Below are 27188 nucleotides of genomic sequence, written 5' to 3' on the forward strand. Positions count from 1 at the left end.
GCTCTGAGGATGCATCAGTCAGCTCCTGCTGACCTTTAGCAGGTACTTCATTTATCCTCAGCATCCATCGCTTGCAAAGCACCAACACACACAGAAATGCAGCTTTAGTTCTGAGGTTGGTCATGAGTTAGGTGAAATATTTGTTTCACACCCTGTTAAATGTAATGGTATTGATTTTCACGGGTCAGACCTGGCAGCTCCCCCACACAGGGAGGGGACAGTGCCTGCCTCAAGGCATGCAGGCACACTGTGGGTACCAAGCGAGGAACTCTCTGGTGCAACCTCCCTGTGCTGTGCTGCCCATTAGTTGTCCTCCCTCTGCTAACTGTCCACCAGCCTCCCACAAAAATCGAGGGAATCTGTGAAACCTGCAGGTGTTTTTTTGACTGCTGATTCCCTACCACCACCTTGTGCTACATACATTTCCTGAAAGCATCCATGCACTTTTAGCTTTTAAGCCAAGAAGCGCAGATCGTCTCCTGCAAGCTTGTTGGTTGAAAGCCATTTCCACCCAAATCCAGGAGATTTCTGCTTTTGCCTTCCATAGGCTGCGCTCAGCCTTCCAGCAAGTCTCCCCCATCACTATGTCAGCACGGGAGAGATGGAAATGAGATCTGCTAACGTGATGAGCAGCCACTTTGGAAAAGCTCAGCTATTGTGATCAGGCTCTCAATGCATTCATGACAGTGTATTTGCTTTTTGTATAAAGACTTAAAAGCAAGTAACAGAATGGTACATCCGATTTTTGGACACCTACTAGGCCCTAGTCATGGTGACACTGGAATTCACTCTATATTTAAAGAAATGGGAAAATTTGACAGATGCAAGTAGGGAGCACTCACATTTTCTCTAAAAAAGAAAGTTATTCAGTGACACTAGAAGAAAAGCTTTAAGCAGTCAGTGTTTGCCAGAGTCCCAGCTCCAACAATATTGCCATCTAATTTACAGTATTTTAAACAATCCTTTTTTTTTTTTTTCTTTTTAAACAACGCCACTAACCGCTGTACAATTAAAATCTAGGTGTTAAAATATGACTTGGGGAATAGGGGAGGTTAGGGGGGTTCATGGTTTTGTTGTTGGGGTTTTTTTGGTTGGTCGGTTGGTTGTCTTTTTTACAAATAATTACAAATACAATTCCAAGAAGATATATTACATTTTATATACAGAACACACCATTTCTATCAGGGTAGGGTATTAAGCCTAGCTTTTATTTTTACACGGCAACCCTGAGATGTCTTGTCGTCTTCCCTTGCACAGAAACTATACAAGTTCATTAACTCCTCCTAGAAAAAAAAAATGGATTGCTATGTTTTAATAGCATCATCACCCTGTATAAATACTCAGAAAAGGAAAAGCTTAGTCTCTTCCCTAAGTCAAATATTTTTCATTACATTTTCCCGTTTCCCTGATTAGTGGAAACTGGTAACGGTGACTTTTTTCCAAGTGTGCAACTCACTCCTCTACTTGCCTTTTGGTATTACAGTGAACAGTTATTTCCCTTTTTTCTCCTCCTTTTCAAACCAGTTTATATCAGGAACTAATACATTAGCCTTCACAAATGTCTATTTCCTGAAAATCCACTGTTAATTCATTAGCTACTTTTCAAACTGAAGGATGCAGACATAAGTGTTAGGCTGGCTGAAAATCAAGTGGCTTCTGATTAATCATGGGGTACTGCTTTCTCCACCCCACCACCTCTTCACAAAAAAAATATTTTCAGATCAGCATAATCAGGTCTGTAACAACAGTGAATTCTATGGATCTTTATGGAGGATAGGACACTGAATGCATTTCACCGTATTACCTGAAATTTGGATGTACTACGCTTTTTTTCTGTTCACCTGCAAGCTACAGCATGCCCAGCGTAAGAGTACCTGAAGAGCAAATTCCTGTGTGGAGCCTTGGCATGGATCCTGATACCCCTTCAACAAGCTCTGTAACTTTTTAAAGCCTACTCGGGAATAGCTGGATCACTTCTTCTAAGCTTTATAATTATGCATGGGAGTCGTCAGCGTTAGCTGTCCATTTGGTGCAACTTCATTCCCATCATCTTCCAACAGCCCTGAAACATCAGCGTTGGGTATGCTGTCGTGGTAGCTGCTAAAACTGATGTTGTCCTCTTTGAGTTCAATGGTCCAAAAAGGAGCATTAAGTTTTCTGTTTTGATACTCACGGTACATGTAGACAGCACCCACAAAGCCCATTAGTAGGACCACAACAATTATGATAACTGTCAAAATAATTATGTTAAACTGAGTCCATGAAACATCTGCAAAAGCAGAGGTACTATTGTCAGAGGAGCTCATAGGAAATATAGTGTGTATAGTTGTTGGTGACAACGTACTGTTTATCACTGCCGTTGAAAATGATGTTGCCTTGCTGGCATTTGGAGCAGAAGTTGTAAACTCCCTTGTTTCTGGGCCAAGAGTGGCTTCTACAAAACAAATTAAAAAACATCAATAAAATACGTTAATCTTGCATCAAACACAAACACAAGAGATTTGACATATCACAGCTATTATGGCAATTAAGTCTACACTGTTAAAGCTGGTATTTTTTCAAAATAGTTTACAAAAATGATTAGCCAAAGTTGGGTTTAGTTTTTGTAAGTAATTCTGTCTGCTAAGTGCTCACTGAGTGCAGCATTCCTATGAAAAATCTGGTGATGGATACACACAGTAGCCAAGACTCGGCATCAGCTGCGTGAGCTCGTGATGAAAGCAAGCCACCCAGCCTAGCTCACGTCCAGCCCATGAAAACGCGGCTCTATCAAGCTGAGCAAGAGTTTGGACTTGGACCCTAACGAAGGCAGAGTTTTGCTTGTTGTCTGCGTGGGCTGCACAATAAGGCTGGGAGGACACAGCAACTCCAGGAGTTAAACCTGTTACAGTTAGTATGCTAGATGTAGGGACATGTTCACAATATTATTATTCCTGCTTTACCTGTAAAAGATGATAAAAAATGAAAAAATGAACCATAAGTATTCTGCCATCATAGTGTTTAGCAACAGGTTTCAGTATTTACACCACTTTATGTAAAAGGGCAAAATAATCCCAGTTCTGCTTTTGAATGAAGAAGTTATACACAAGTCTCACGGAAACCCCCAGCCTGCACAACCGGAAGCAGAAGGTAACCAAATCACAAGAAAAAAAAAATAAAAAATCTGTAGATGTTGTTTGAAGCCTTCAAACAAAACAGAAACCAGATTGGATCCTGTTTTGTCTACATATGAAGGATGAGAACATGGCAACTACTAAACTGTGCCACAAGCTCCGTCTTCTTCTGCAGCCTGTTCCCAGGCACAAAATAGCCAAGGACCTGCCTTGCTTCCAGCAGACATGGGATAACGCCCTTCGCAGACCTAGGAGTCAGTGACAGGGGAACACTGGAGATCTTGAAAGTGGGATGCAAATTCATTATGCCACCTTCAAACCAGTTGAGCTATAGGCCTCAAAAAGCACCATAAGACCTGAGTATTAGTCTCCCAAATGTAAAATAATAAAGTGTTTTCTTCAGAGGAATAACCTCATCAACTTTAGATTCTCAAATCCAGGCAGCAGGAAGCCTCCAGAAGCTGAAGCCTCAACCAACACGTTCTCTATACCTATTGCTCCACCCGACTCTGCACCCACTTCCCCACTCCCTTCAATTTCTCTTTCTGCTGCCAGAAATGCAACTTCATTTTAAACCACTTACAGCTGCAGCAATTACAGCTGAAGGTGCTGTGCTGTATTGATCCAGCCCTCCTGAAGAGAACGTCTACTAATTATGACTGAGGAGGAGAGTCACTTCCAAAGGACTAATTGTGCACTAAGTTGCATCTCCAATAGCAACAGGAGCTGGAAATATTCAGCATGTCTCCTGCCACGAGCCCTCAGGGAAGTCCCGGGAGTTAACTCTGGGCTCTCATGTTCCCAGTTCAGGTAATGGAGAAAGAAACCCTTGGAGGGGGGATCACACACCTAATTTAGGCTCCTGCTCAGAGTCCCCTTCCTGCAGCAGCTCCTCTACTCTCTGCAGGTCCTGCCTTAGGGTGATAAGAATACTGAGGATGCTGAATGCCAGAAGGCATTTCTCTATGGGGTAACAGGCAGGAGGAAGCAAAATGACAGGAGCAAGAGTTCCTGGATACAGCTCTGGGAGAAGGGCACGAGGAATTCAGTCATTCTTTCCAAATTCCTTCATCAACACTCAATTCTTAGCAAACCCTGCCAAGCAGCTATAATTAGAAAAAACCCAGGATCGAAACAATGGCTGATTCACTAGCGAGGAAACAGGACTTTTCTGGGCTTTATTTGTGAGTCAGCATCAGCTAAGTGCTGGCAAGTGAGACATGGGTGAAAACATTTCCTACAACTGGCGCTAACATCATGGTGAAAGAGGGCCATGCTGTGACCGCGGGCTGTCACCTTTGGGCTGCAACACAGCGATGCCTGTTTCCGCTCACCAGGGCCGTGCCAGCCCTCCAGATGTCCTAAAGCAGCTCCTTGAGAGCAGCAGCTGTTCAGTGAATGGGCTGCTTTGGCAGCTTTGACGTGAGTGTCATATCCAGCTGCTTGATTGAAATGCAGTCTCTGCAAAGCTTCTGCTACCTCCTGCAATGAACGAGCACCGGCAGGAGCCGGGGCCGTGCCAGCAGCCCACACGCCAGCTCTCGGCGAAGGTGGCGATGCTCGGCTGGGTGGCACAGGGCCACGCTGCATCACTAAGTCCTTGCTGCTGTGCCTCATCATCGCAGCAGCAACACCATCCACCCAGGGGTCAAACCCACTGACTTTGGTCATCCCACATGCCCTTTAAATGTTCTCTCCATCAGCCTTGAAAGCATCAAAATCTTGGTCAGGTGTGAGACTCTGAACCGCCCCTGTGGATATGCAAGGTTGGGTTTAGCTTTGCCCAGGCTGTACAAAACATGCTGTATTATTCCAACTGCGACCACTTAAATAGAGTCTGGGTGATGATTTCACTCTAGAAGCCACTCAAAACTAGGCCACTCGAATGCACTAGTGGTTTATGAAAATCTTAACCTAAAACTCCTTAATGCACAGTACCTCAACGTGTCAATTTTTATACAACTTGCTTATAAAAAAATGTATGCCTTCTTAATTGCTTAATAAGAAAGGGAAAAAAACCAGGTGTCAAGGAAAAAACAAAGCTAGAAGAGCATGACCCAGTCCCTCTGAAAGGGGACAGTCTGTCCCCATATCAGGAATCAGCTTTAATAATGCCATTAAAATAAAACTGAATGGTGAAAACTGCCAGTATGCAAGCAAAGCCATACACATGGATTTTAATGGAGCAAGGTCATGCAGCTCTTTGCACAAAGACAGAGCTGTGCAGGGGGAGATAATGGATGACCTGATGCAAAAGTGTCATTTCCAGCCCTGTAATGATACTGTTACAGCTAATGAGTATTCAACTTTTTTGTATTGATCACCTCCCTGCACAGAGGAGGACTCCGTGATTACATCTCCCAGCATGGGAGTGAAAACCACATGAGCTCCTACTGGAAGATCTGAATTAAATCTCTGTTGGTGACAAGGATGAATTTTGATCCAGACACTTTCCTGAAATCTGGGTTCTCTTATCTAATACATAACACCGGTAATGCTTCCATGCATGGAGCTGGAGATCCACCTTGTGGACCAACCACCTGATCACCACTGAAGAAGCAACTTAAGAACCATTTTCTCTCATGCTGCACAGTAGCCTCCCTAAATACCAGAGCTAGTTTGTGTCTGAGATACTGTATGCAGCATCTTGGATGTGGATTTAAGACTGACAAGAGACCACCAGAGCACATACCAGTAAATTCTGGTGTTGGACTCGCTCTGCAAGTTTGGATCTCACCTCTCTGAGCTTTGGCTTCTCCATTTAGGAAGAGAAAAAAGAAAAAAAAAAAGTATCTAAACTTGATCCAAATAGCTACTGTTTGCAGAGTGTGAGGAGTGACAAAATTTATTATAAACACCCTTTCTAAGCAACTGGAAAACTAGAAGAACTAGACAGAGCTATTGAATGGACTAGTCAATATGGACCATTCACTGGGCACTTAGAGATCAGGTATATCAAGCAACGGAAATCTGAAAACCTACATTTAAATACACTGCAGACAGCGGGGGGGTTTGCCAGCCTGTTCACTGGAGGTGCCTGCCACACTCTGGGAATCGGGGTGGTTACGGAGTTAACTCTAAACCACAGATTTCAAGGCCAGCAGGTACCAACGTGTTCTAAAGGTCTGGGTTTCTTCCCTGTACCACAGGCCAGGTGAATCTGAATCAATCTGAACAACTACCAGCATTCCTTCCCCAGCTGTCAGGCAGCTTGTGCCCACCCGAGCCGCACAGCTTTGACACTGATTTGAGGAGAGTTTGTTTTACCTTTCTTGGTGCAGTTGGTCCCCTCGGGGTCTCGGACATAGCCGTCCTCACACTCCTCGCAGTGAAACCCAGCAGTGTGGTACAGGCAGTCGATGCACTCCCCGCTGTCGGGCTTGCACATGCGGGGGGACCGCGCTGGGTCCACATTCCCATTGCATTTACACCTTACACAGATGCTGTCAGAATTGTAGTAGCCGTTGTCGCACTGGTTGCAGTTCAGGCCAATGTACCCAGTTTTGCATTTGTCACACCTTGGGGCAGATTCACCAGGCTCTAAAGAATACAGAAAGCAAACCAGGTATGTGCCACAGCCCCCTGCAGAGAAACACCCACTGTGGGATTTGTTCTGTGGGACCTGACCACGAGTCATTATGACAAAACCCAGCAGACACTGAGCATTAACAAATCTCAATTTTTACACTGAAAATACCACTTTTGAGCTCCAGCAGCTTCACTGTTCCTTGGAGAAAAAAATGGTTTGGGCATTTCTGATGCGTCGTACCAGCATCACAGAGCACACTCAGCAGTTGCCAAGCAAACTGAACATTTCCGTCTCAAACAGCCGATTTCAGAAAACAGCTGGAACTGTATCAGGGATGCCTGCAACCCACAGGAACTTTCTGGCCTACATAAAGCCAGAGGTGGCTTGATTGCAAAACTGATTAAGGAAATATCAAAAAAAGTCTTATATATGTCTATTACAACTATGACTTCTCTCGGTTACATGAAAATAGAACAGGAAGATTGGGGAATCTCTGCTTGGAGTCCCGTGGAGATGTTCAGAAGAGGGCTCACAGAGGTATGGACATGGCACTGGTGGGCATCTCCTGTACCTCTCCTGCCTGCCACAAGCTCAGCAGTTTCTCTCTGACACACGTTGCAGGTGCTTCAGAGCATGCTGCAGCCTGTAGCCACACACTTCTGATGCCCTCCACTGCACAGCTGCTCTCACAAGAGGCAACACAAGCACCAAGGGTGCAGCGTGGCAGGTGCCGCTTCCAGCAAGGTGCCCCAGTTCTCACAAACATGAGATTCACGGGCTATAAAATGCCTCGCTAGGCTGATGCGCTCCGAGCGGCAATTTAATTGAAAAGAGCTGCATTCATTATCTGAGGAATTAGACCAAAACAAAAGCCTTACGTATTCGGCAGGTGCCAGTCGATGCCACGGTGGAGCATGGGCAGCGATGGCAGGTGTGGGCAGGGTGGGCGCTTCTGTAGAAGCCCTCCTTGCAGAGCTCGCAGTGGTTTCCCTCGGTGTTTTCCTGGCAATGCAAGCAGGTGCCTGGGGAAGGGACAGGAGCACAAGCAACCATTCCATGGCAGGAACTGGAGCAGAATATTTGGAGCAAGAATCCACGTGGAGTGCTCTCAATTATCAGAGCTCACAGGTGATTCTGGATGCCCTCTGGCCAAAACATGATCCTGGCCTCTTATAACCTGCTGATGGTCGTTCCCCCCCTCCACACACATATACACATAACATGAAAAAGTAGGTGGCCCCAGCAGAGAGGCCTGCAGCTCCTCGCTCTAAAAGGTCAGTGCAGGTAAGCACATGCCATCAATATTAAATGGTCCCCAAGGAAAGGAGTTTCAGTTTGCATTTGTGCTGCAGAGATGGAATCTTGATGCTTCAAATCCCCCACTCCCACAAGGGGTCCCCCCAGTTTATGCCTTTGCCCTTCTCTATGTGCAGCCTCTTCCCACACCGAGCGCTGGTGGTCAGGGGAAGGTAGTGCCACCGTCCTGCTCTGGGGGCAGATGACTTCAGCCCCCCAGGACAGCTCAGCTTCTCTATCCCGTCACAGGCACCCGGCAGCAGCAATTACTGACCTTCCCAGAGAACCAGAGGAGAACTGGGGGTTTGCAGGAGCCACCTCCCCTTCCTGGGCAAGCCCCTGAATCAGAAAATCGACGTGCTGTGCCTTAGCAAAGGCTGTGTCCTAATGGCCCTCTAAATTACATTTTGATACTATTGTGACCGGAGAAAGAAAAATCTCCCTAGCTATAAAAACACAGCCTCCATCAAAAGCCCATTCATCAACAGGAACATCCTCTAATTCAGCAGGCTCCTCATCGAGGCGGCAGTGACCTGAGGGAAGCTGATATGATTAAATCCCGTGTACAAGACTCTGAAAAGGCAACCACCACCACCTCACAAACCAGGGCGGCACAGAGCAGTTTATAAGCACAGACAGGAGATTCACTGAGCTAATCTAGCAGTGCTGCAGGGCTATGTTAAAAATCTCATACCAACATTAACTACAGAAAAAATCCTGAGTTACGTTAATGCTGACTGTTAAAAAAAACACAGCAGATTTTCTTATTAACATGGGAAGGGTTTGGCTCCCTTGCAAGCCCTGCACGCTGCACGGCTCCTACTCTTCTCTCCACAGCGGTGACTCCGCAGCCAAGCATCCCCGAGCCAGCCTGGCGTGTCCTTGCAGCTGACCCTCGTGCCAAGGGCAGGAAGCAAACCCTGGCAGCTCCCACTGTTGGGAAGCGGTTGATTCACCCGCACAGTGGGGCTGGAGGCACCCCGGTGACTAAGGACACTTGCTCAGCGTCAGCTCCCACACACTGTTTGCTCTTCACCCAACAGCTTGTCAGACACGAGCCAGTGGCTTTTGTGGGAGAGATGTCAGGGTTAAAGCAGAAAATGATCTGCTGGGCTTGGCTTCTCCAGTTGCAAACCTCAATCAGCTGCTTCAGCACTAAAAAGAACTGTCTGCCTGGGACTGACCAGCTTGTGGAAGGTTAATTTGCCTGATCAGCAGCAAGGGTGCCTTGAACTGTGCTCTGCAGGCATTAATGGGGGCATAAATCTGGGATCACACCTGCGTTTTCTGTACAGGCTCGGTCATTGCAGGACCAATGTCTTTCCCACCGGCTGAAATTACTCACATTTATCGACACGGACCCTGCAAAATGGCTGTGTTTCCGATGAGTCAGCAAGTTGCTCAGCCATGCAAAGCATGCATGGGCTTGCAATCAGGTATCAGGATGGAAAGCCTTAATAATTAATAGCACTTCCCATCCTGATAATGCCCTCAGGAAGGATTAGACCACACAGCACCCCAGCTGGGAAGAAGCAACCAAACTCATTGCACAGACACAGCACGGGGCACAAGGCTCGTGTCGAAGGAAGCGCTGGCGCCTGGGGAGCTCTGGCTGCCCAATTTCCAGCCCAGTAATTTTAAATCTTCCTCCTGGCCAGAGCAAACCCAGCGAGGCTTGCGGAGCTGGCAGCGGAGCCGGCAGAGGGAGCCCCAAGTACAGAATTCATGCGAAAGAAACCTCGAAAATTTGACAAAGACTACACACAGTTGATGTAAAGCTGGGGAGGTCACACAAAGTGCAGTCTCTAGAGCAGGCTGAGTGTGCTGTGTTACTTATTAGACGTCAGATCTAATTTTTAATCGACTGTTCTCTGTTCTGGTTTTGTTGGGTTCCTCCACCCCCAGCAGCAAATAGAGCAGATGGAGGAAAATTTTAAAAATGGATTTTTGTCAAATCAACAATAGGTCATTAACGAAAGAGAGGGTTTTTCTTTGCAATGCTGTGGTCAGAGCTGGACAGCCTCAGCAGAAGGGATGCCTGCACAGCCCCGTCCTGGAGGCAAGATCTGTGCTGGGGTTTGTTTTGTTTTGTTTTGTTTTTTTTAAATCAAGAGTAGGGGGAACATTGAGGGAGAAAAAGGGAGAGCAGATTATCTCACTCCCTCACAAAACCCACACACCCAGCTCCAAATCAGTAACACAGCTGATGTGCACACAGCTTTAGGTACAATCTTACATGCTTCAGTATCGGTAGGACATAAGCACATGAAGTCCAGTATAGGAACAATTGCAGTAATTCACCCCCAGGGAGTGCAGACCTGGCACCTGCCGCTCCCCCCGAACGCCAAGCAGGAGCAGGGCATCAGCTGGGCACCGCCAGCACTGCGCCTGCCCGTTCCTCCCCTGCAAACACACAGGCCATGAGGAAACAGACAATGGTGCAGAAATTGCCCAGAAACACCTTATTGGATGAGCTCTGCCTCCCTGACAGCTATGCAAAAATGCTGCAACATTTTTTAAATTATTACTCCTTTCTAAGCTCCTGGATAAATATTGCAGAACTGCATCCCATCTTGGAAGTTTTGATGAGAATTTGGGATTTGAAGTGTGAGTTTTGTTGCTAAAGTGGGGATTGCGCAGGCAGTCACAGAACATAGCTCCTCCGGGATCACTCCTTTTGGTGGAGATGGGAAAGCAATTACATTCCCCACTGCCCTCCCATAAGCTATTCAAACACAGGTGTCTCAACATTTGCACTCCAGCAACATCTGTATGAGTGAGAGACAGTCAAAGAAACGATCAAGGAAAACGAACGAGGTAAATTTATAAGAAGTGGGCAATATTAATTAGGTGGTGACAGTTTTTTCCAGCACTAATCGTGTTATCTGTTGCCATAACAGTCACCTTATGTCAGTACCAGTACTATATGTTTCCAGGTAAACAACAGTTAAAGAAAAGCTCCTTAAAAGCCCATGTTGTGTATTTGTGCTAGTGCAGAGAACAACAGAGCACTGATTTCTGATAGAGGCTGCAGAATGAAGGCTCTGCACTGCAGCATGAGGTACATAACGCAGCCTTGATGGCCTTCCTGGAGAAAAGGACTAGCTCCAACCTCACCCTGCATTTTAAGGTAAAGATCCTGGGTACTCAAGGCATAAAGATGCAGATGAAGAGGATGGGAGCAGAGGTCTGCTGACCAAAAATGGCAAAATCCAGAGACAGAGGAGACAGGTGAAGTCTGCATCCACCATGGTCGCAAGAGGATAGTTACCTGTTAAGCTGTCACAGGTTTTGGAGTGGTTGTTGCACTGGCATGGCTCGCAGGTGGTTTCGTTAAACCGGTAGTATCCATCGCTGCACCGGTCACACTTCAGGTCCGTGACACCGACTTTACACTGGCATTTCCCAAAGCTGCACAGACAGAAACAGTGAAATGTGGATGTGCTGGGAGGCATCCAAAGGACAAACCTGTGGTCAGTGTTTTGGGCTCCCTTTCCAGAGTGGGGAACTCTGTGCAGGAATGCCTGCTGGAACCAGGACGTGAAACCCATGGGCAACAATTTCCAAGAAGTGATGGGGAGTTCTGGGAAGGCTGAATCTCTGCAAAACCAGTTGCCCTGACAGCAATTTCCAGCTGGGCACTAGAATTCATTGCTCATTCTGGAAAGCCTTGGCCCAAAGCCATGCCCATGCGTCAGCCCCCAGCTGATGCTCCGACAGCCCCGCTCCGGCCCAAGCTTCATCAAGCACCTGCACTGGCCCTGGGTCCTGCAGGACACTGGGACACCCGTGATCACCACACCTGAACCACAAAAGAGCACCCACGTGGATAATCATCTCCCTTCTGCATTGGTGCCAAGCGGCACCTCCTGGATTTTGGGGCGAGCGGACAATTCCCTGCTCACCACCTGCTTTCCCAGCTCCCCTGAGAGCCAGCGCAGCAGCTCAGGTGTCTCGCTGGGGTTTCAGCCCAGGCAGGCGTCAGCCTCCTGCCCTCCCTCAGCTTCTCCTCCACAGTCCTATTTATCCCTTCCACACAGCATTCTCAGGGCCACCGGACAAGCTCCTCTCCCCAGTCGACTTCTCCAGGGCAAGACAAGAGAGGGTTTTCCCTTCCCGGCAGTTCCCACTAGAGCGAATCCCAGGCAGGAGCCTGTTTACCCGGGCACCCTCTCTGGCTGCACGGAGGGTGGAGTTCTGCACAGTTAAAACAGAGGGCATTGCTGTGAGCTGGCATGAGCAAATACCAAGAGGCTATAAAAAGCAAAGGTTACCCTCATTCCTCTGGCTCTGCATGCCAGTCTCTCCACGTAGAGGCTTCAAACCTATTGCTTTCATAAGTGACTTTATATACTAGCAGCATTGAGGCTCAGCTCTCAGAGACATCACAGGAATGGATGAAATGTTCTTTCCCATCACCCCGCCGACACGGTGACTGCTGGCTATGGCTCATCCCGCCCACACACCTGGGAACCACAACCGCCCCAGCTGAGGATGGGGAGCACAGAAGTGCCCCTCCGCATCTCCAACAGCCCTGGGGTGACCTGCAGGAAACCTCAGCACTGCGTGCTGCACGGGGAGGCCAGGACAGCAAGCCAAATAAACGTCATTCGGTTCCCTCCAGGAGAGGGGTTTATTTGCAGCTGCAGCGGACAAAGCCAGTGCCATCCACGGAGCACCCCCAGCACACCACTGGATGCGCCCTCCTCTTGGCTCTCCCTTGTATAGCCCCCACCCTACTCATACACTTTTTTAATTCACCATTTCAGGGTTTGGTGTGCCTGCACAAAGATAACCTATTGTTCTCCCTCGCTCCTCCTGGGGAAGAGTGAGAAATGCACAATTTGCTCCTAAAAGCCCCTAGAAAAATCTGCTGATTAAAACTAATAGAAGCTGAGGCTCCAAATGGCTTGATGCACCGTTGATGTGTTGTTTTTAATTAAAATGCAGTAGATTGCAATGTTTGGGGGAAGACATTGCTTCTGTTAGAAATTAACATAATTTAGTATTTCTGTTGTTCGTCTGTTTGCCAAAGGAAGAGGAAATACTCAAAGGCACACCAAAATACGGAACTCTGCCCAAGTGGCTGCACAATTAAGTAGTTCCAGAAAATGAAACTTTAGGCATATTTAATGGACTGATTACAAGAAGGAAAAAGAAATAGGATGTTTCCTTGCTCTCCAGACCATTATCTGGAATTGCAGCAGGCAGATGCAGAATTCAAAGGGATGCTGTTAAGCAGCTCAGTATGTTTGACTTTTAAAGAGCTTTTTGCAAGACCTCACATTAATCCAAATGTTGTCACAGTGTTTAAAATAAAAGCAAACAAAAAACAGTTTGTTTTTATTTGCTTCTGACCACTACTAGACAGATATTCTTGTAAGCGAGCAGGGGACTGGCAGAGCCAAGCAGGGAGAAGCAATTAATTTGTGGGGGATCCAATATTTAGCCTGAAAACTCATCTTCTGGGGATGTGTGCTATGAGTAGGGCTTCACGGGACCCAGCACTAGAGCTGTATAATCCTCAGCCTCCCAGGCTTCCTCCTGGAGCCCAGGGCGCTCCCTTTTACTCTCTCTTGTCCCTCGATCAAGCCTTTATCTCAGTGACAGCCGCCTCTTCCCCCGGCTGGCACCCTTCCACCCAGACTCCCACTCCAGTTCTTGAAAGGAGGCTTATTTCCCCAACGACTCTGCTAGAGCTCAATGCAGCATTTTGGGGCAGCGTCCCTTGGTTTTACTCGTTAGCTTAAAAATAACAGGAAAGCAAGCTATTTAAAAAAAAAAAAAAAAAAAAAAAGATGGTTTTGGAAAGTTTGGTTTTAATGCCTCTCAAGGAGACCTTTTCTCAACATGTTACACATGGCACCGAGCCAAGTTCTGCATGTGCAAGAATTAAATCACTCAGCAAATATAAAGCTTTGCCTGTGGTCATTGCTTCCATACAATAAAGCCCCCTTACAACACTCCTTTTTATAGATCCAGTCCAGTAAAGACTGTCAGACACTTTTTAAAGCAAAGGTCAATGACATAAATGCATTAAAACCACAAAAAAAAAAACCAAACCCCCAGCCTCCTGTTAACAGACCGATTGTGCCCATAAGAATCCAGAAACTTGAAAGAAAAGACCCACAGTTTAATACTTGCACGGTGAGAACTGAACTGGATTTTGAGTATCAGCCAGGAATTTCTTTTTGGGGGGAAGTGGGGGGGAAGGAGGGGGAAGGGAAGAGGGAAACATTTTGATGCAGCAACATCAATTGCTCAACTCCATTTCAGATGATTATTAACTCCACTGCAGCCAGCCAATTTTTAGCCCTCAAAAGAATCAATGGAAGGATGTGTTGGGATAAAAAGAGAGTTCCAGTAACAAAAAGTCTCCTGCTAGCCTTGGTTTCTACTAAGTTTTCATTAATATACTTACTTTAAAGACCATGTAGGTAATATATATCACCATCACATCATCCATCAACTTTATATACATTTCCTAATGATTAAAAACATCACCAGCACAAGAGATCCTGGCAGAAGGAGCAGGCAGTGATGGCCAGCCAGCCAGGACAAGGGCAGACCACGTGCAAGGCTCGGATCCAACCCCAGGCAATCGGACCCTGTGGGGGTGAGGGCTACATGCCAGGTTTGGGACCCCCCCAAGGCAGGAGCTCGTGCATCTCATCGCCCTCAGCCCTGGGGCTTCATGTTATGCCTTGGAAGCTGCTGTCTTGGTGCCTGCGGGGTGGCAGCCTGGGGCAGCACAGCACCCACTGGCAGGATGCGGCCACCCAGGGCAGCAGCGTGCCAGCAGGCACTGGGGAGGGAGTGGTAAGTAAAAGCAAAATACTGGGCAGAGGGAACAGCCTACACCACAAAATATGTCCTCAAAATCCAGTCTGATTTAATTTCTGCCCCCACCAAGCCCCCTGCCACTCCACTCAAGGGCAAACAGCCACAGGACACAGGAGATCCCATCACTCGCCAAGTAACCCAGGCCACTAGTGGCAACAAAACGTTCCCCACGGTGGGGTGTTACAGGACCACAGCTCCACAGCTACAGAAGTTCAGGGGACACCACAGTGACCCCCCCAGCTCCATGTATTGCTCTGGCTCCTGTTAAAGAGGGTGACTGCAGATAGCTTTGACTCCGCTTGGAAGTATCCTAGAAGCTGAGCGTGGAGAACATGTAACACCTCCAAAATCCTGTCTCCTGCCCGGCCTGAAGCCGCAGAGCATCCTGCAGATGATTTTCGGCCAGGTCTGATGGCGGGGGAAGGACGCGCTGACGGGACGGGCTCCACCAGGGAGGCTGGGCAATGCCCCAACCTTGCACCACGCAGCACAGGGCAGCATGGGAACTCACGGCCTCACCACAAGGAAAGAAAAAAAAAAAAGCATTACAATATCTGTGATCTGAGGCAGATCACAATGTGCAGTTGTGTCTGTAATGGGTCTCCACTCCTCCTCCACAGAAACATCCTGAAGTTAGCAGGGACGTGACAGACACAAGATGGATGGGAAGACGAGGACCATAGCCTCAAGGGCTGATCGGAGACATGCTGTGCATGGTTTAATGGTGTAACAGAAAACCCTTAGCAAGCTCTAATCGTTTATTTTCTTTTTTTTCCTTTTTTTTCCTTTTTTTCTTTTTTTTTTTTTTTCCCCAAGGAGGAGGGAAGGGAGAAATTAGTTTTGAATGTTTTCCCAGATGCCAGAAAAACCTGGATGCCCAGCTGCTGTTGAGAGCCCAGGGACGGCCTGACCATGTCAGAGCCAGCCAAAACAGTACAGCACCAAGCTTCTGTGCCTGGATTTTCTAAAATACATGAGCCTGGTAGGATTTTGGGGCAGTCAGAGAAGGCAGGAGCACCCATGGGTCTCAAACCCAGGCATACCATGTGGATGAGCCATGCAAACCCCACACACACACACTTTGGAGTGGCTGGCTTTGGAGAGGTTTGCCAAACAGATTTACCGTTTTCATCGTGAAGCACAGAGCACATGTATATGCACCCCCCGCACCACAGCACCTCCCAGGGCCACATCACCTGCCAGCACCATCCCCAGAAGAGCCGGTGAGGGGCCAGGCTGCCCTGAGAAAGAGGAACACAAGGGCTACAGGCAGCCCCCACCCCGAGCTGGTGGCACCTCCAGCATCGCCTGCTGCCCCGTCCCTCCCAGGCGCTGCCTTGCGAACCTCTGGTTGCAGATATGCCCATCCCTCACCCCAGCAGCGCCCGGTGGCACGCCGGCAGCGTGTGCCATTAACAGCAGCGGCAGTGCTCCCTATGAATGAGGAAAACCACACTGCTGAACTACAAGGATCTGTAAAACAACCCTCATGAAAAGGCTTTATCACACTTTGATGGAATAAGACAAAAGGATGCTGTGCAAGATTAGGAAGATTCAGAAGAGATACCGCTAAAAATGGTGCGTTTCTCCAGTGAGCCTGGCTCGTTTTGTGCTGATTTTCTGTGATGTCTGACAGCAGCCAGGAGAGAAATCTCTCTCACATTTCTCTGGGCAACGTAGAAAAGCTAACATTTGAAAGCTAAACCCTCCAAGACACTTCCATGGAAAACCAGCGCTGTTAACAGCCACCCCAAGCAAACCGAGAACCCTCGTAACCCACGTGTTGATTTTCCTTTAGGTCAGTTCCTTTGAATACCAGCACGTGGGGAAGCAGAGAGCAGCCAGAAGCTTCACGTTGGGTCTCACCTCCCCACTCCCTCGGCTCAAACCAAAGCCACTGGCAGCCAAAACGCTTTTAGGGAATGGTGGAAGGGTTAGTGCGACCGCGGCCGAGCCCCGCGCCTGCCGCCCTGCTCAGAGCTGCCTTTGTGGAGGGCAGAAGAAGCGGGGCTTTATTGCGGCAAACATTGGGCCATTGTGCGCCGCATTCCTCGCTTTGTGCTGGGGGACGGCATCTGTTTATATGGCAGCCCTTGACGGAGCGGGGACACTTCACAGCTCTGAAAGGCCATTCTGTAAATGTCAAAGGGCCACCTTGTCTGGTCACTGCCGCCTCCGCAGCCCCGTCTCCCCCACCAAGGATGCCCCCTGCTGCTGGGAAAGCCGGGGATCTCCAGTCCGGGGCTGTGCTGTCTCCTCGGGGTGCCCTCCAGCACCACCCCCCAGGACCCTGGTGCCCAGGGAGGGAGGAAGCAATGGGAAGCCCACCATGGCCTTGGAAGGTTGGATGGAGTCCTCTATGGTTTGGCATGAGGAGAAGCAGCAAAAGCCTAACTAACTACACAGTCTGAACCCCAAATAGTGTGTCCCAGCTTCCCAGAGCATCCCCTGGAGATCACAGCAATATGGGGACGGGACAGGCAACCTTAACACAGCGTAGGATGCATCAGTGGGGAATGCAGGGAGACAGGGCTGGTCCCCGTTGGACACATCAGCTTTGGCCAACATCGTCCCTCCATCCCCCACATCTCTACTGATGCCTCCTCTCAGCAGCAGAAAAAGGCACGGGCAGCAAGCACTGCCTGAAGCCAGGCTGGGCACCACCTCCCCCAAACCAGAATTTAGCCACAAGAGCTTAAAAAGTTGAGCCAGTATTGGTTTTGAGGGTGGTCAATGTTTACCAGAGCAGCAAGTCTGCAACAGACAACACTGGAACAGCAAAGCCTGCTGGAAAATGAACAAAATGACAGGATTTCTGAGAAGCCACAATTACTGTAGGAGAGATGATAACCATCCACCTTTCCCTGCTGCTGTGTCCAGTCACTCACTCCCCATCCCTGTCTGCAACCGAATAAAAACAGGTGCAGGTGCAGTTTCTACCTGCTTGTGGGGGAAGAGAGGAGAACCGACTGGATAGAAGGATAGAAGTCTGTACTAGGAGAGAGACTTAGATAATTAAAGCACACAGAAAAATATGCTCTAACAGGGTATTCTTCCGCTTTTATGGTGTCCACATGTAACAATTTCCACTAAAAAAAAAAAATCTCCGCAGAGGGATGCTGACAAGGCATTACTGGGAGATAATGAGCCACCGTTTGTGCTCAGCAAATCTATGAAAGGGAGAGCAGTCTTTCTAAAACAGAGAAAAAGTGGGGTGGTTCTGTTTGGGTTTTGTTTGGTTTTGGTTTTTTTTAAATAAGTCATTGAGGAGTTGGGCTCCCAAGGTCTTATCTCCAAAGAGGAGCGGTGCCCAATGTGGTTTACTGGACTGCTAAAACACAGTAGAATGGAAATAGAGTTCCCACGCAAAGAAAAGACATTTCAGAAGTGTGATGACACACCACTAAAGACAAAAAATGAAGATATTTCTTTATGCAAAATGAGAACTCCACTGCCTTCCCCCAGATAACCTCCTGTGGTTGGGACGGGCAGAGACCCTGGGAACATGAGGTCTCTCATCTCAGACCATGGCCACGAGCACCCTTTCTGCGCAGGCTGGTGAAGCTCCACAAAAACCTTGAATTTCATCAGCTCTTTTGCATTTTCTGACTTAACCAAAAAAACCCCCAAATTCTGCCCCACATGGCTTCACACTGCATGATGCCCAAGGTGCACCTTGCCTGCGACCCACCCGGGTCCTTCCCACTGCCATCAGGGCCGATGTTCCTTATCACTTTTCCCTCCGTGGTCTCTGCGCCTTGCCACATCACACCAGCTCTGTGAACGTGGCGTGCAGCAACCCCTGCCCAGCTCCCCACGCTCCTCCAGAAACCCCAGCCCTCATTCAAAGACCTTAACAAAGAACACTGTCCAGTGCTGCTGACCTTACTCTCACCAGCAATGCTCTTGCAAATCCACATGAGTAAGGGTCACATAGATCAGTCTCTCCAAAGAGAAACCCACCACAAAGGCGGCACAGAGGGATGGAGAGTGCCCAGCTAACAGCACCCCCCTTTCAGCCTCGCAGCACCCCTGCTCCGGGGGACAGCCATGCGTAAATCAGGGACGCTCTGTTTTTGTTCGTTTTAATATGAACATAAAATGAGAACCCTTCGAGGAGGCAAAACATCTCTGAATTAACACTTTGGCATTTATATGCATGCTTTGTATTTTTTAATTTTTTTTAAAAAACTGAAACAAGTGACAGGAGGTCTCTCTAACATGCCTTACGCTGAGCCTGCCGCATGAACCGTGCACAGCCAGGACCGCACACTGCAGAGCCACCTCCCCAGCCCGCCGCGAGCAAACACTGCTCAGTTCGCAAAGGAGCTGAGCGCTGCACGCTTGGGCAGCGTGTTACAGCACCAGCCACGAACCACAGCGAGCATCACCCCCAAGCAGCGCGTCAGAGCTGCTGCTTCCCATTGCACTCCTGCCTGTGGGGAAACTGAGGCACAGACAGAGGGAGCAGCTTAAACCGATTCACAGACCCCAATTTAACATGCATCTGTTTTCACTAGGGACAATGATAGCATATTATGTGTGTTTAGAGCTTTTTAAGGGAACTGGAAAAACCTAGCCAGGTTTAGATGGCTAACCCCGGTTTAGCTAAACCATACTGCAATCCTTAAACACGCCACAGCACCCACAGCTCTGCTCTCGTTCACTGGCGCACGTCACGGTGCAGCACAAGCCGAAGGGTGCATCACCCTGCCTTCCCTAGAACCAGGGCGAGTTCGTTTAAAACACAAAACCTCCCAGGGAACAGGGGAACCGAGGGCTGAACCCTTCAGCTGGGCAGCGGTGTCTCACAGCACCTTCGCATCCCACAGCGCGGGGTGCAAAAGCACCCACGTGGGGACAGTTGCTGGTGGGCTAAACAAGCTGCCCCTGCGGCTGCAGGGCCGCGCTTTGGAGAAAAGCCACAAAAGCCTACGTGGTGGGCTCGGAAAGCCTGGGACAAGGGCCTCGCAAGAGGTAAATGGGGGCAGCGCCAGCTCTCCCGCCCCGCACTGGGCACAGGGCACAGCAGACGAGCCGCCGGGCCCCGGGGCGCTGGCTCGCACGGGGCTGGCCCTTGGCCAGGTGTCACCTGTGTTTGCAGTGTGCGGACAGCCACTGCTGCTAGCAAGGTAAAAATACATACATAAATAAAAATGCAGAGTCATCTGGAACCTCCTGCTCGCCAGGAGGGTACCACACACTGCCTCTCCCAGGCTGGCCTCTTCCCGACTGCAGTCCTGCTCCTTTAAATGACTCAGCCAGAGGACAGGTTTGCACAGGAAAATTATTTCCGCCTGCATTTAAACAGCTGCGCCCGCACAGCCCCTCATGCCGGTGCACGACTGAAGCCCTGCAGCAGGGAAAGGCTTCCCCAACCCCAACCCCCTGCCCGCGCCGAGCCGCAGCGCATCCCAGGGCTGCCGTGGGGAGCAGCTGCTGTGCCAGCTCCCTGTGCCATGGGTCACCTGGGGACACAAGTGGCTTTTTGGGCCAAGCCACAGGGCAGGACATGGAGGGCAGGAGTGTGCTAGGCACTGCAGAAACACTGCGAGGAGCCCCAGCGCTCCCACCGCTGTCCCAGCTGATGGGGCTGGAGACCACCACCCCCCTGGACTGCCTTCACTCTGGCTTGGCTCCTCGCCCAGCCTTCGGCAGCAGGAGATCAGAGTCCAGGCACAGGACTCTGCTCACATAAAGAAAAAAGAAAAATAAACGCACAGGGGTGCAAGCCTGGGAGGTGTGGGCTGGCCAGCCTGGACGCGGTGACCTTCTCCAGCAGCATCACCTTCACCTTTGCCTCTCCCACCAGATGGGGATGTTCTTCCTTCCTCGGATGACAGACAGACAACACAGCTTTGAACTCAAGGTGCCCAAAAGATGGTGAGAGATGCAGCTTGTGGGGGGCAGCCCCTGGCTGGGGCCACGTGGCCATGTGCTGGGGCCACCACCTGCACCCTCCCGGCCCAGGCACCGTCCCTGGGGCTTTGCAGTGGCAGCGCAGTCCCTCCAGCTCAGCCTGGGCACCCACATGAGTCACCAGCCTCATCCTCCACTACTCTGTGACCTTGACCATGGCCATTGAAACTTCAGCTCCTTCTCCACCCTTCCTCTATGGACTATGAACACTTCCAGGACACAGCTATCTTTAGCAAGTATCTACACAGCATCCAACCCAGTGAAATGTGGTTTTATCTGAGGTTTCTAGGCGTTACCGCAACAGGGACAACACACTCCCCCTCTCCAAGATGTGTCAGCCCTCTCCGAGCAGCCCAGGATCGCATCCAGTGCCACAGCAAGCTCCGGCTTCAACTACACACAGCTTTTCATCTAACAAAAAAATCACCCAAACCAAAGCACTGAAATCATCTGCCATCCCAGAGGGGGATCTGTGTAGATCTCCCCAGATAATCAAATTTAAAACACCACCAAAACAGAGCTTTGATTAGCAGCCATGGAGTCCATTCATAGCGACAGCATGTCAGGTCAATGTTCACTCCCAAAATCAACTGCCTGCCTGGGGAAAGGTTTTTTTTTTATTTTTATTTGATGGTCTGCATTTGAGGTCTACTTAATAAACAGTGTACGTGGGTGTGCCATCTGGCCGGACATAGAGCATGCCTAGAAATAATAATCATCATCATCATATGGTGGTGCTTTAAAAGGCAGTTTTACAAAAGCCTGGGCAAGCTGATTGAAACCTATCAGGCATGTTTTGTGTGCCCCAAGCGCTCAGCCTCAGGCAGCCTGCCTCTCCAACCAGCCTCTGGCAGAAAGGGTCAGAGTCCAAAATTACCTCCTGTTTTACTCAGAGGCTGATCCGAACAGCGGTCCCTTTTTTCTTAAGCCACTGCACCGGAATTAACTTGTGCAAGTTAGAGTTGGGCTGGTGCTTAAATAAATAAATAAATAAATACTGTATTTTTAGCGTCAACAAAACAGAAGCCGGTTGCTGGTGTTGGGCAATGTTTGTGTGCCTCATCCCAAACAGGGATTGCCCAGAGGCATGGAGGGACATGCACCACTCCTCCAGAGACTCAGCCGCAGGTACACACCAAACCTCTGTCTCTGGACCCAGCGCTTCCAGCATAAGAGCAAAAAAAATCTAATTTTGGGCTCACACACACATCTCCTGGCCATGCAGAAAAGGCTGCCCCACCCGCCAGGACAGACCCCACTGCAGGGATGCATGCTGGTACCCCATCCCAGATGCCTCCCCCCATCCATCCCAGCCCCGGGGCAGCAGCAGTTGTGCCCGGCCCTGCACCGCTGCCGCCTGCGGCCGCCCTGCCTTAGCACCACAGACACGATGGGTGCATTTGCCCAGCTGGATTTTGCATCCTGCTTCATTTTCCCAACCACATCGCTATGCACGAGGCTGCCCATCTTGCAGCCATACTGACACCCCCAGCCCTACAACACAGACAACTGACCTAATTTTCCTCTTTTTAAACACCCAGAGGTGATCTCCATCTGCAGCAAGCCCCGCTGAGCAGGGAACAGAAACACAGAGTGATCTCTGTTAACATCATCCTCCTCCCCAAGGCTTCCTCCACATTTTGCCCTGTTCTAAATGGCTGAGGATCCACATCTCCCACACCCCTCAGGGCTGTAAAACGATGCTGAACGGGAGAAGGCAGGGAGGTCCACTGCCATTTCTGGGCCCATACGTGTTGGGGTTGGGTGTGATGGTTCAGTACGTGCTCGAATTCCAGCTCATCCTCCTTTCCGACTCAGAGCATCTCACCTGAGGTTCCCAAGGGCATTACTTGGCTCACTCCATGCAGTGAGACATGGGGAGACGTCACCCACTCCATGCTTTGCCCGCTGCCTGGTGACTCAGAGTCGGGGTGAGAACGCTCCCTCTCCCAGTTAACCCAGTTGCTCCAGCAGTACCTCCCTCCTCTCCCAGCCCTCAAATACAAGCATCTGCCTTTCTGCCCAATTTGCCTTTACATTAGAACTGAGCAAATTCCAATTTTCTAATCTGTGGCAAAGCTTTATGCTTCCAGGCACATCTTGCCGTATCTAAAACAACCACTTAAAAAACCAAGTGAAACACTACGCTTTCCACCCCCAAGAATCACCTTTTTTAGTAAGAAGGTCACTCTAGTCAACTGGAGCATTACTTTTACGTTTTGATTTTTCAGAGCTTATGCAAGCAGAAAATGCAGCAGTGAAACAAAAAGGAAGGACGTCAGCAGTGTTTGGAAACAAAGTAAATGTATAAAATAATTACAAACAGCAAGTCTCTGCAGAACGTTTCGATTCTGACTCAGCCCCAGCCCTGGCAGGAACGTGCAGGTGTTCAGCACACGCTGAGCCTAGGTTTAGGACCAAACCCTAAAAGACAACAAGGCTGATGCCAGCGCAAGGCAATGGGTGCAGCAGAAGCCCATTGCACCCGTGCACAGGTCTTGTGTCCCTTGCAGTGCCCTGGAGAGGGCTGGGGGCTCTGGGATCGTCTTCGCTGCCGATTTCTTGCGGCAGCAGGTGATGGGAGCCCGGGAAGGCTGGAAGTCACTGCAGGGTGATTTGTTAGGGGTCTCCCCCAAGGAGCAGGGGCAGGGGACCCACAAGCGGGGCACCCAGATGGCCAGGCTGCAGCTCGGGCTGTTCTTTGCAGAAGCAGAGACCCCCGGCTCAGCAACAGATCTCTTAACGACTGATGGATCGCTGGCTGGGGAAAAAATAAATAAATTGCGTGCTGGCTTTTAAAAGGCAAGATGCCAGGGTGGGTAAGGTGAAATGAAGAGGAACCCATTCATTATACAAGAGCTCGAAGCATCAGCTACGGCAACTTTCTGAACACAGCAAAGGAGAGGAGGCGGCAGGGTTAAACGCCAGGCAAGGCAGGAGCCGACACTGCAGCTGGGCTGCTGCTTCCCTCAGATGCTCAGCAACGGCAGAGCACAGAGCTTCGCCCGCCACTGGTGTAATGGATATCCCTTTAGAAAATAAACCTCTCCGAAGCCCCTGTGCTCCACCCCAGCCTCCGCTCCCCTTCCTGGCTCAAACCTGAAGGCAGTCCCGCCTGATAGGGACTGATGGATGCACAAGCCATTGAGGGAGAGGTTCTGCTTCCTACAACTCAGAAATGCGAGTTAACTCCCCTGCGGGCTGCCGGGGCTTTTGCCACAGCTACGGGTATTTTTATAATCCAGGTCTTGAGAGGAAGAATATGCTTCATGAATTTTTATAAGGCCAGCTTCCTTCCTGCGTTTTTGTTTTTGTTTTTGTTTTTTTTTTTTTTGTTTTTTTTTTTTTTTTTAAATACTAGCACCAGGTGACAAGATCCATCCTTGCTTGATCCACACCCCAAATCCCAAAACACCCCCAGACTCCAAAGCCGCGCACGCAGCCCCCCCCCCCCCGGCAGGCCCAGCCAAACGGTGCCTTACTCACTGGTCACACTGGGCACTGCTGGAGCCGGCGGGGCTGCAGCCGCAGGGATGGCACCGCTGGCTCCTTGGCTCCAGGTAGAACCCATGGGCGCAGCTCTCGCACCGCAGCCCCGCGTAGCCTTCGAGGCAGGGGCACTGCCCCGTCGTGCCGTTGCATTCGGCCGCGCTGGCGCTCCCCACGGCGCTGCAGTTGCACAGGTCTCCTGCAAGGGGAAAGAGAAGCTGAAACCGCTGTGCGGGGGGCACGTCGCCCAGCAAGAGCCCCAGCAGGGCCAGCGTCACTGCCGCCACGGCTGCCCTCCGCCAGCTCACCCCAGGGTGGAATCATCGTCACCGTAAGGATGGTATTTGCTTTAAAATGTTGAGATGTTAAAAATAAATAAATAAATAAATGCTGGGAGCACCCTGTGGTTCGAACCCCCATGGTTCGTGTTTCAAATCTCTCTCAAAAAGAGCTAGGAGATTATAACTACTTAAATACATATATATGTAGCTGTATAGAAGGGCTGGATGTATATGCACGCGCACACACGTGCGCACACTCACGGCTGTCTGGTACCTGACCCCAGGAGCTGACAAGTACTGGCTGTTGTAATACCAGCATAAAATCAGCAGCAGGTGGCCAAAATCACTTAACTAGAAGAGCCTCCGCTTCACCCCAGTGGAACACCCCCAATTCACCAGTGGGATGACCTTGACGTTCACACTACGACACGAGGAACTGGCACCAGCATCTCCCACCCCCAAAGAGCAGATCCAGGTGCCCCAGCCGGGGGCCAGGGGAGCTCTGGGTGCTTGGGCCCAGGGCAGGGGTCCCCACTGCAGCCACCCAAGCTCCCCTGAAAATCCGCCCTCGGGGGAGCGCTGAGCATGGGAAAACGGTGTTAAAAACCAGGGTGCTGGAGCTGGGAGCAGGATGGAGACCTCCCAGCTGCTGCCCTTCACCACCTCAGCCACAACAGGCCACCCCACAGTGAGAAGGGGTGGCTCAGGGGACCCCCACATGCGCTTTGGGGACACTCCTTATTTACAGGGGTTATGGAAAGCATCCACCCAGCAGCCGCTTTTTTAAGAGAAGCAAATCTTTTGATCAAATGATGAATTCCCAGTCCCCCTGCACATTATTTCTCGTAATACTTTAAAGCACCAAACCCACTGAAGAGAACAACCTCTCCCCAGCAATTTGTTTCGCCAAGAGCTTTATCTCCGTTCCTTCATTGCAAAATATTTAGTGCCTTAATAATTTAAAGTCTTTTCCTGCCAAGAGTGAATTATAAACAAGGATTATTTGCACAAATAGTGCATAAAGCATCGGGGGCTTTACACAACCACTGGTATTTGTTATTCCCTAAGAAATGCCAGTGTTCAGTGCGCTTCATGGAGAGGGGAGAGGCCAGGCCCCCATCCCAAGAAAACTTGACTTAAAGCTCGAACCATGTCAAGAAGACTAATGCTCCACGTCAGCACGAGTATTCAGATTATTTAACATCCCTATTGCACCCTTGTGCCCCAAGCCCATGGAAAGGCCCCTGGCAGGTGCCTGGATCGAGCCACACTTAAAACCCAGGGACGGAATAAATTATTTATGAATACATCAGTAACCTGCTGGAATCGGACCACACTGAAGACCTCAGAGTACCTTTGGAAACACAAACCATAAGGTCTCCTGCATCACCGCGGCCCTGTAAAGGCTCCGCAGTGTTGGCCCTTCCTGGGGAGCAGCCCTCGCCCCAGGCACGCTCGCCGGGGGGGCCACGGGATGGGAAGGCAGCTTAACCAGCAGCTGGCCAAACACGTTAAATGAACACAAAACCACAACGACAGGTTGCCATCTCAAGGGATGCTCCCAGCCAAGTGGGAGGAAGGGTGCCCCTCTCCCCGAAAAGGGAAATGCAGAAGCTGTGGGACCTCTCCAGGCTGCACCACTGCGCTGCTCATAGCCCCCCGCGCTTTTAATTTTCATCTGTTTCCTTCCAACACACAAACGCAGCTTTGTTACTCTACCAGCACATGCACAGCATCCCCACAGAAGCCATTTTGTACTTATACACCTATGAAATCACACCTAAATTTTCTTCAATCTAAACTAGCAAATAGGACAAACACCTCAAGATCTGCGATTATCCACTTCAGCAGCCACTTCATGTAACGAACTAAATTCCCCTCTCAATTACCCAAGCGGAACCTCATTATTGGGGCACTTGGGCTTCTCCCAGCCAAGGGGAGCTGCGAAAACTTGGTGAGCAAAAGCACTCTGGAGTTTGTCAAACATGCATCAAAACAAACTCACCTTTCAAAGCCCATTACACGCAGTGCCGTTAGACCTGCTAGAATTGACTAGAAAAAGAGGAGCAGCGTTGTAGCAATTCTAACGGTGATGTGGGGTGCTGAGAGGGCAGGGCCAGCACAGCAGCGCCGAGCTGCTCCGCATGGAGACCCCCTCGGCGCTGCAGGAGCATCGCAGGCAGAGCCACCCCCGGCCGCACGCCCAGGCCATGCCAATGCTCCCGCAGCACCAGCTGAGCACTCGGCTGTTTTGGCTGGAAAGCGACAGGTGCTACAAGTCAAATTCCCACCCAAATGCTGCCACCCTGCCACCGTGCATGTGATGGGAAGAGTTCCTCCATGCCGATGGGGACCGCCCGTACACGATGCAAGCCAGCACCAATGGACGTGGCTTGCTGGGAGCCGCCGGAGCCCAAAAGGACACGGGGGCACAGCCGGTACCTGGGCACGCTGCTGTAAAAAACAGCTAGCCTCATCCACTGCGAGAGCCCGAAAGGCCCTTAGTGAGACAGGGCTGTGCTGTAGCCCCTTTATGAACTTGGTTTTGTGGCCATGCTCGCACTAGGGGAAAAAGGAGGGCTGTCCCCAAGTGTATTATACTGACAGGAAGGGGGAGAACGGGCGCTGACAGCATATCAGCCGCCCAGAAAACCAGCCATGGCAAAAATAAGAAAACCCAGAAGTCAGAGAAGAGGAGCTGCGTATATTGGCAAAAGC

General features: G+C 49.9%; 1 protein-coding gene across 1 annotated transcript in view; it reads right to left on the reverse strand.

Annotated features, from left to right (window-relative positions):
* Nucleotides 1-673: 673 nt before the first annotated feature.
* The window catches only part of MEGF9 (multiple EGF like domains 9), a 51370-nt gene continuing 24855 nt past the window's right edge, over nucleotides 674-27188 (reverse strand). The window contains exons 2-6 of the mRNA XM_056352440.1: nucleotides 24187-24388; nucleotides 11210-11349; nucleotides 7521-7664; nucleotides 6381-6653; nucleotides 674-2434 (exon numbers count right to left, since the gene is read on the reverse strand). Of these exons, the coding sequence (XP_056208415.1) occupies nucleotides 1980-2434; nucleotides 6381-6653; nucleotides 7521-7664; nucleotides 11210-11349; nucleotides 24187-24388 (1214 nt within the window). The 3' untranslated portion in view covers nucleotides 674-1979. The remainder of the gene's footprint in view (nucleotides 2435-6380; nucleotides 6654-7520; nucleotides 7665-11209; nucleotides 11350-24186; nucleotides 24389-27188) is intronic.

The sequence above is a fragment of the Falco biarmicus genome, chromosome 9, assembly GCF_023638135.1.
Source record: "Falco biarmicus isolate bFalBia1 chromosome 9, bFalBia1.pri, whole genome shotgun sequence".
NCBI lineage: Eukaryota > Metazoa > Chordata > Aves > Falconiformes > Falconidae > Falco > Falco biarmicus.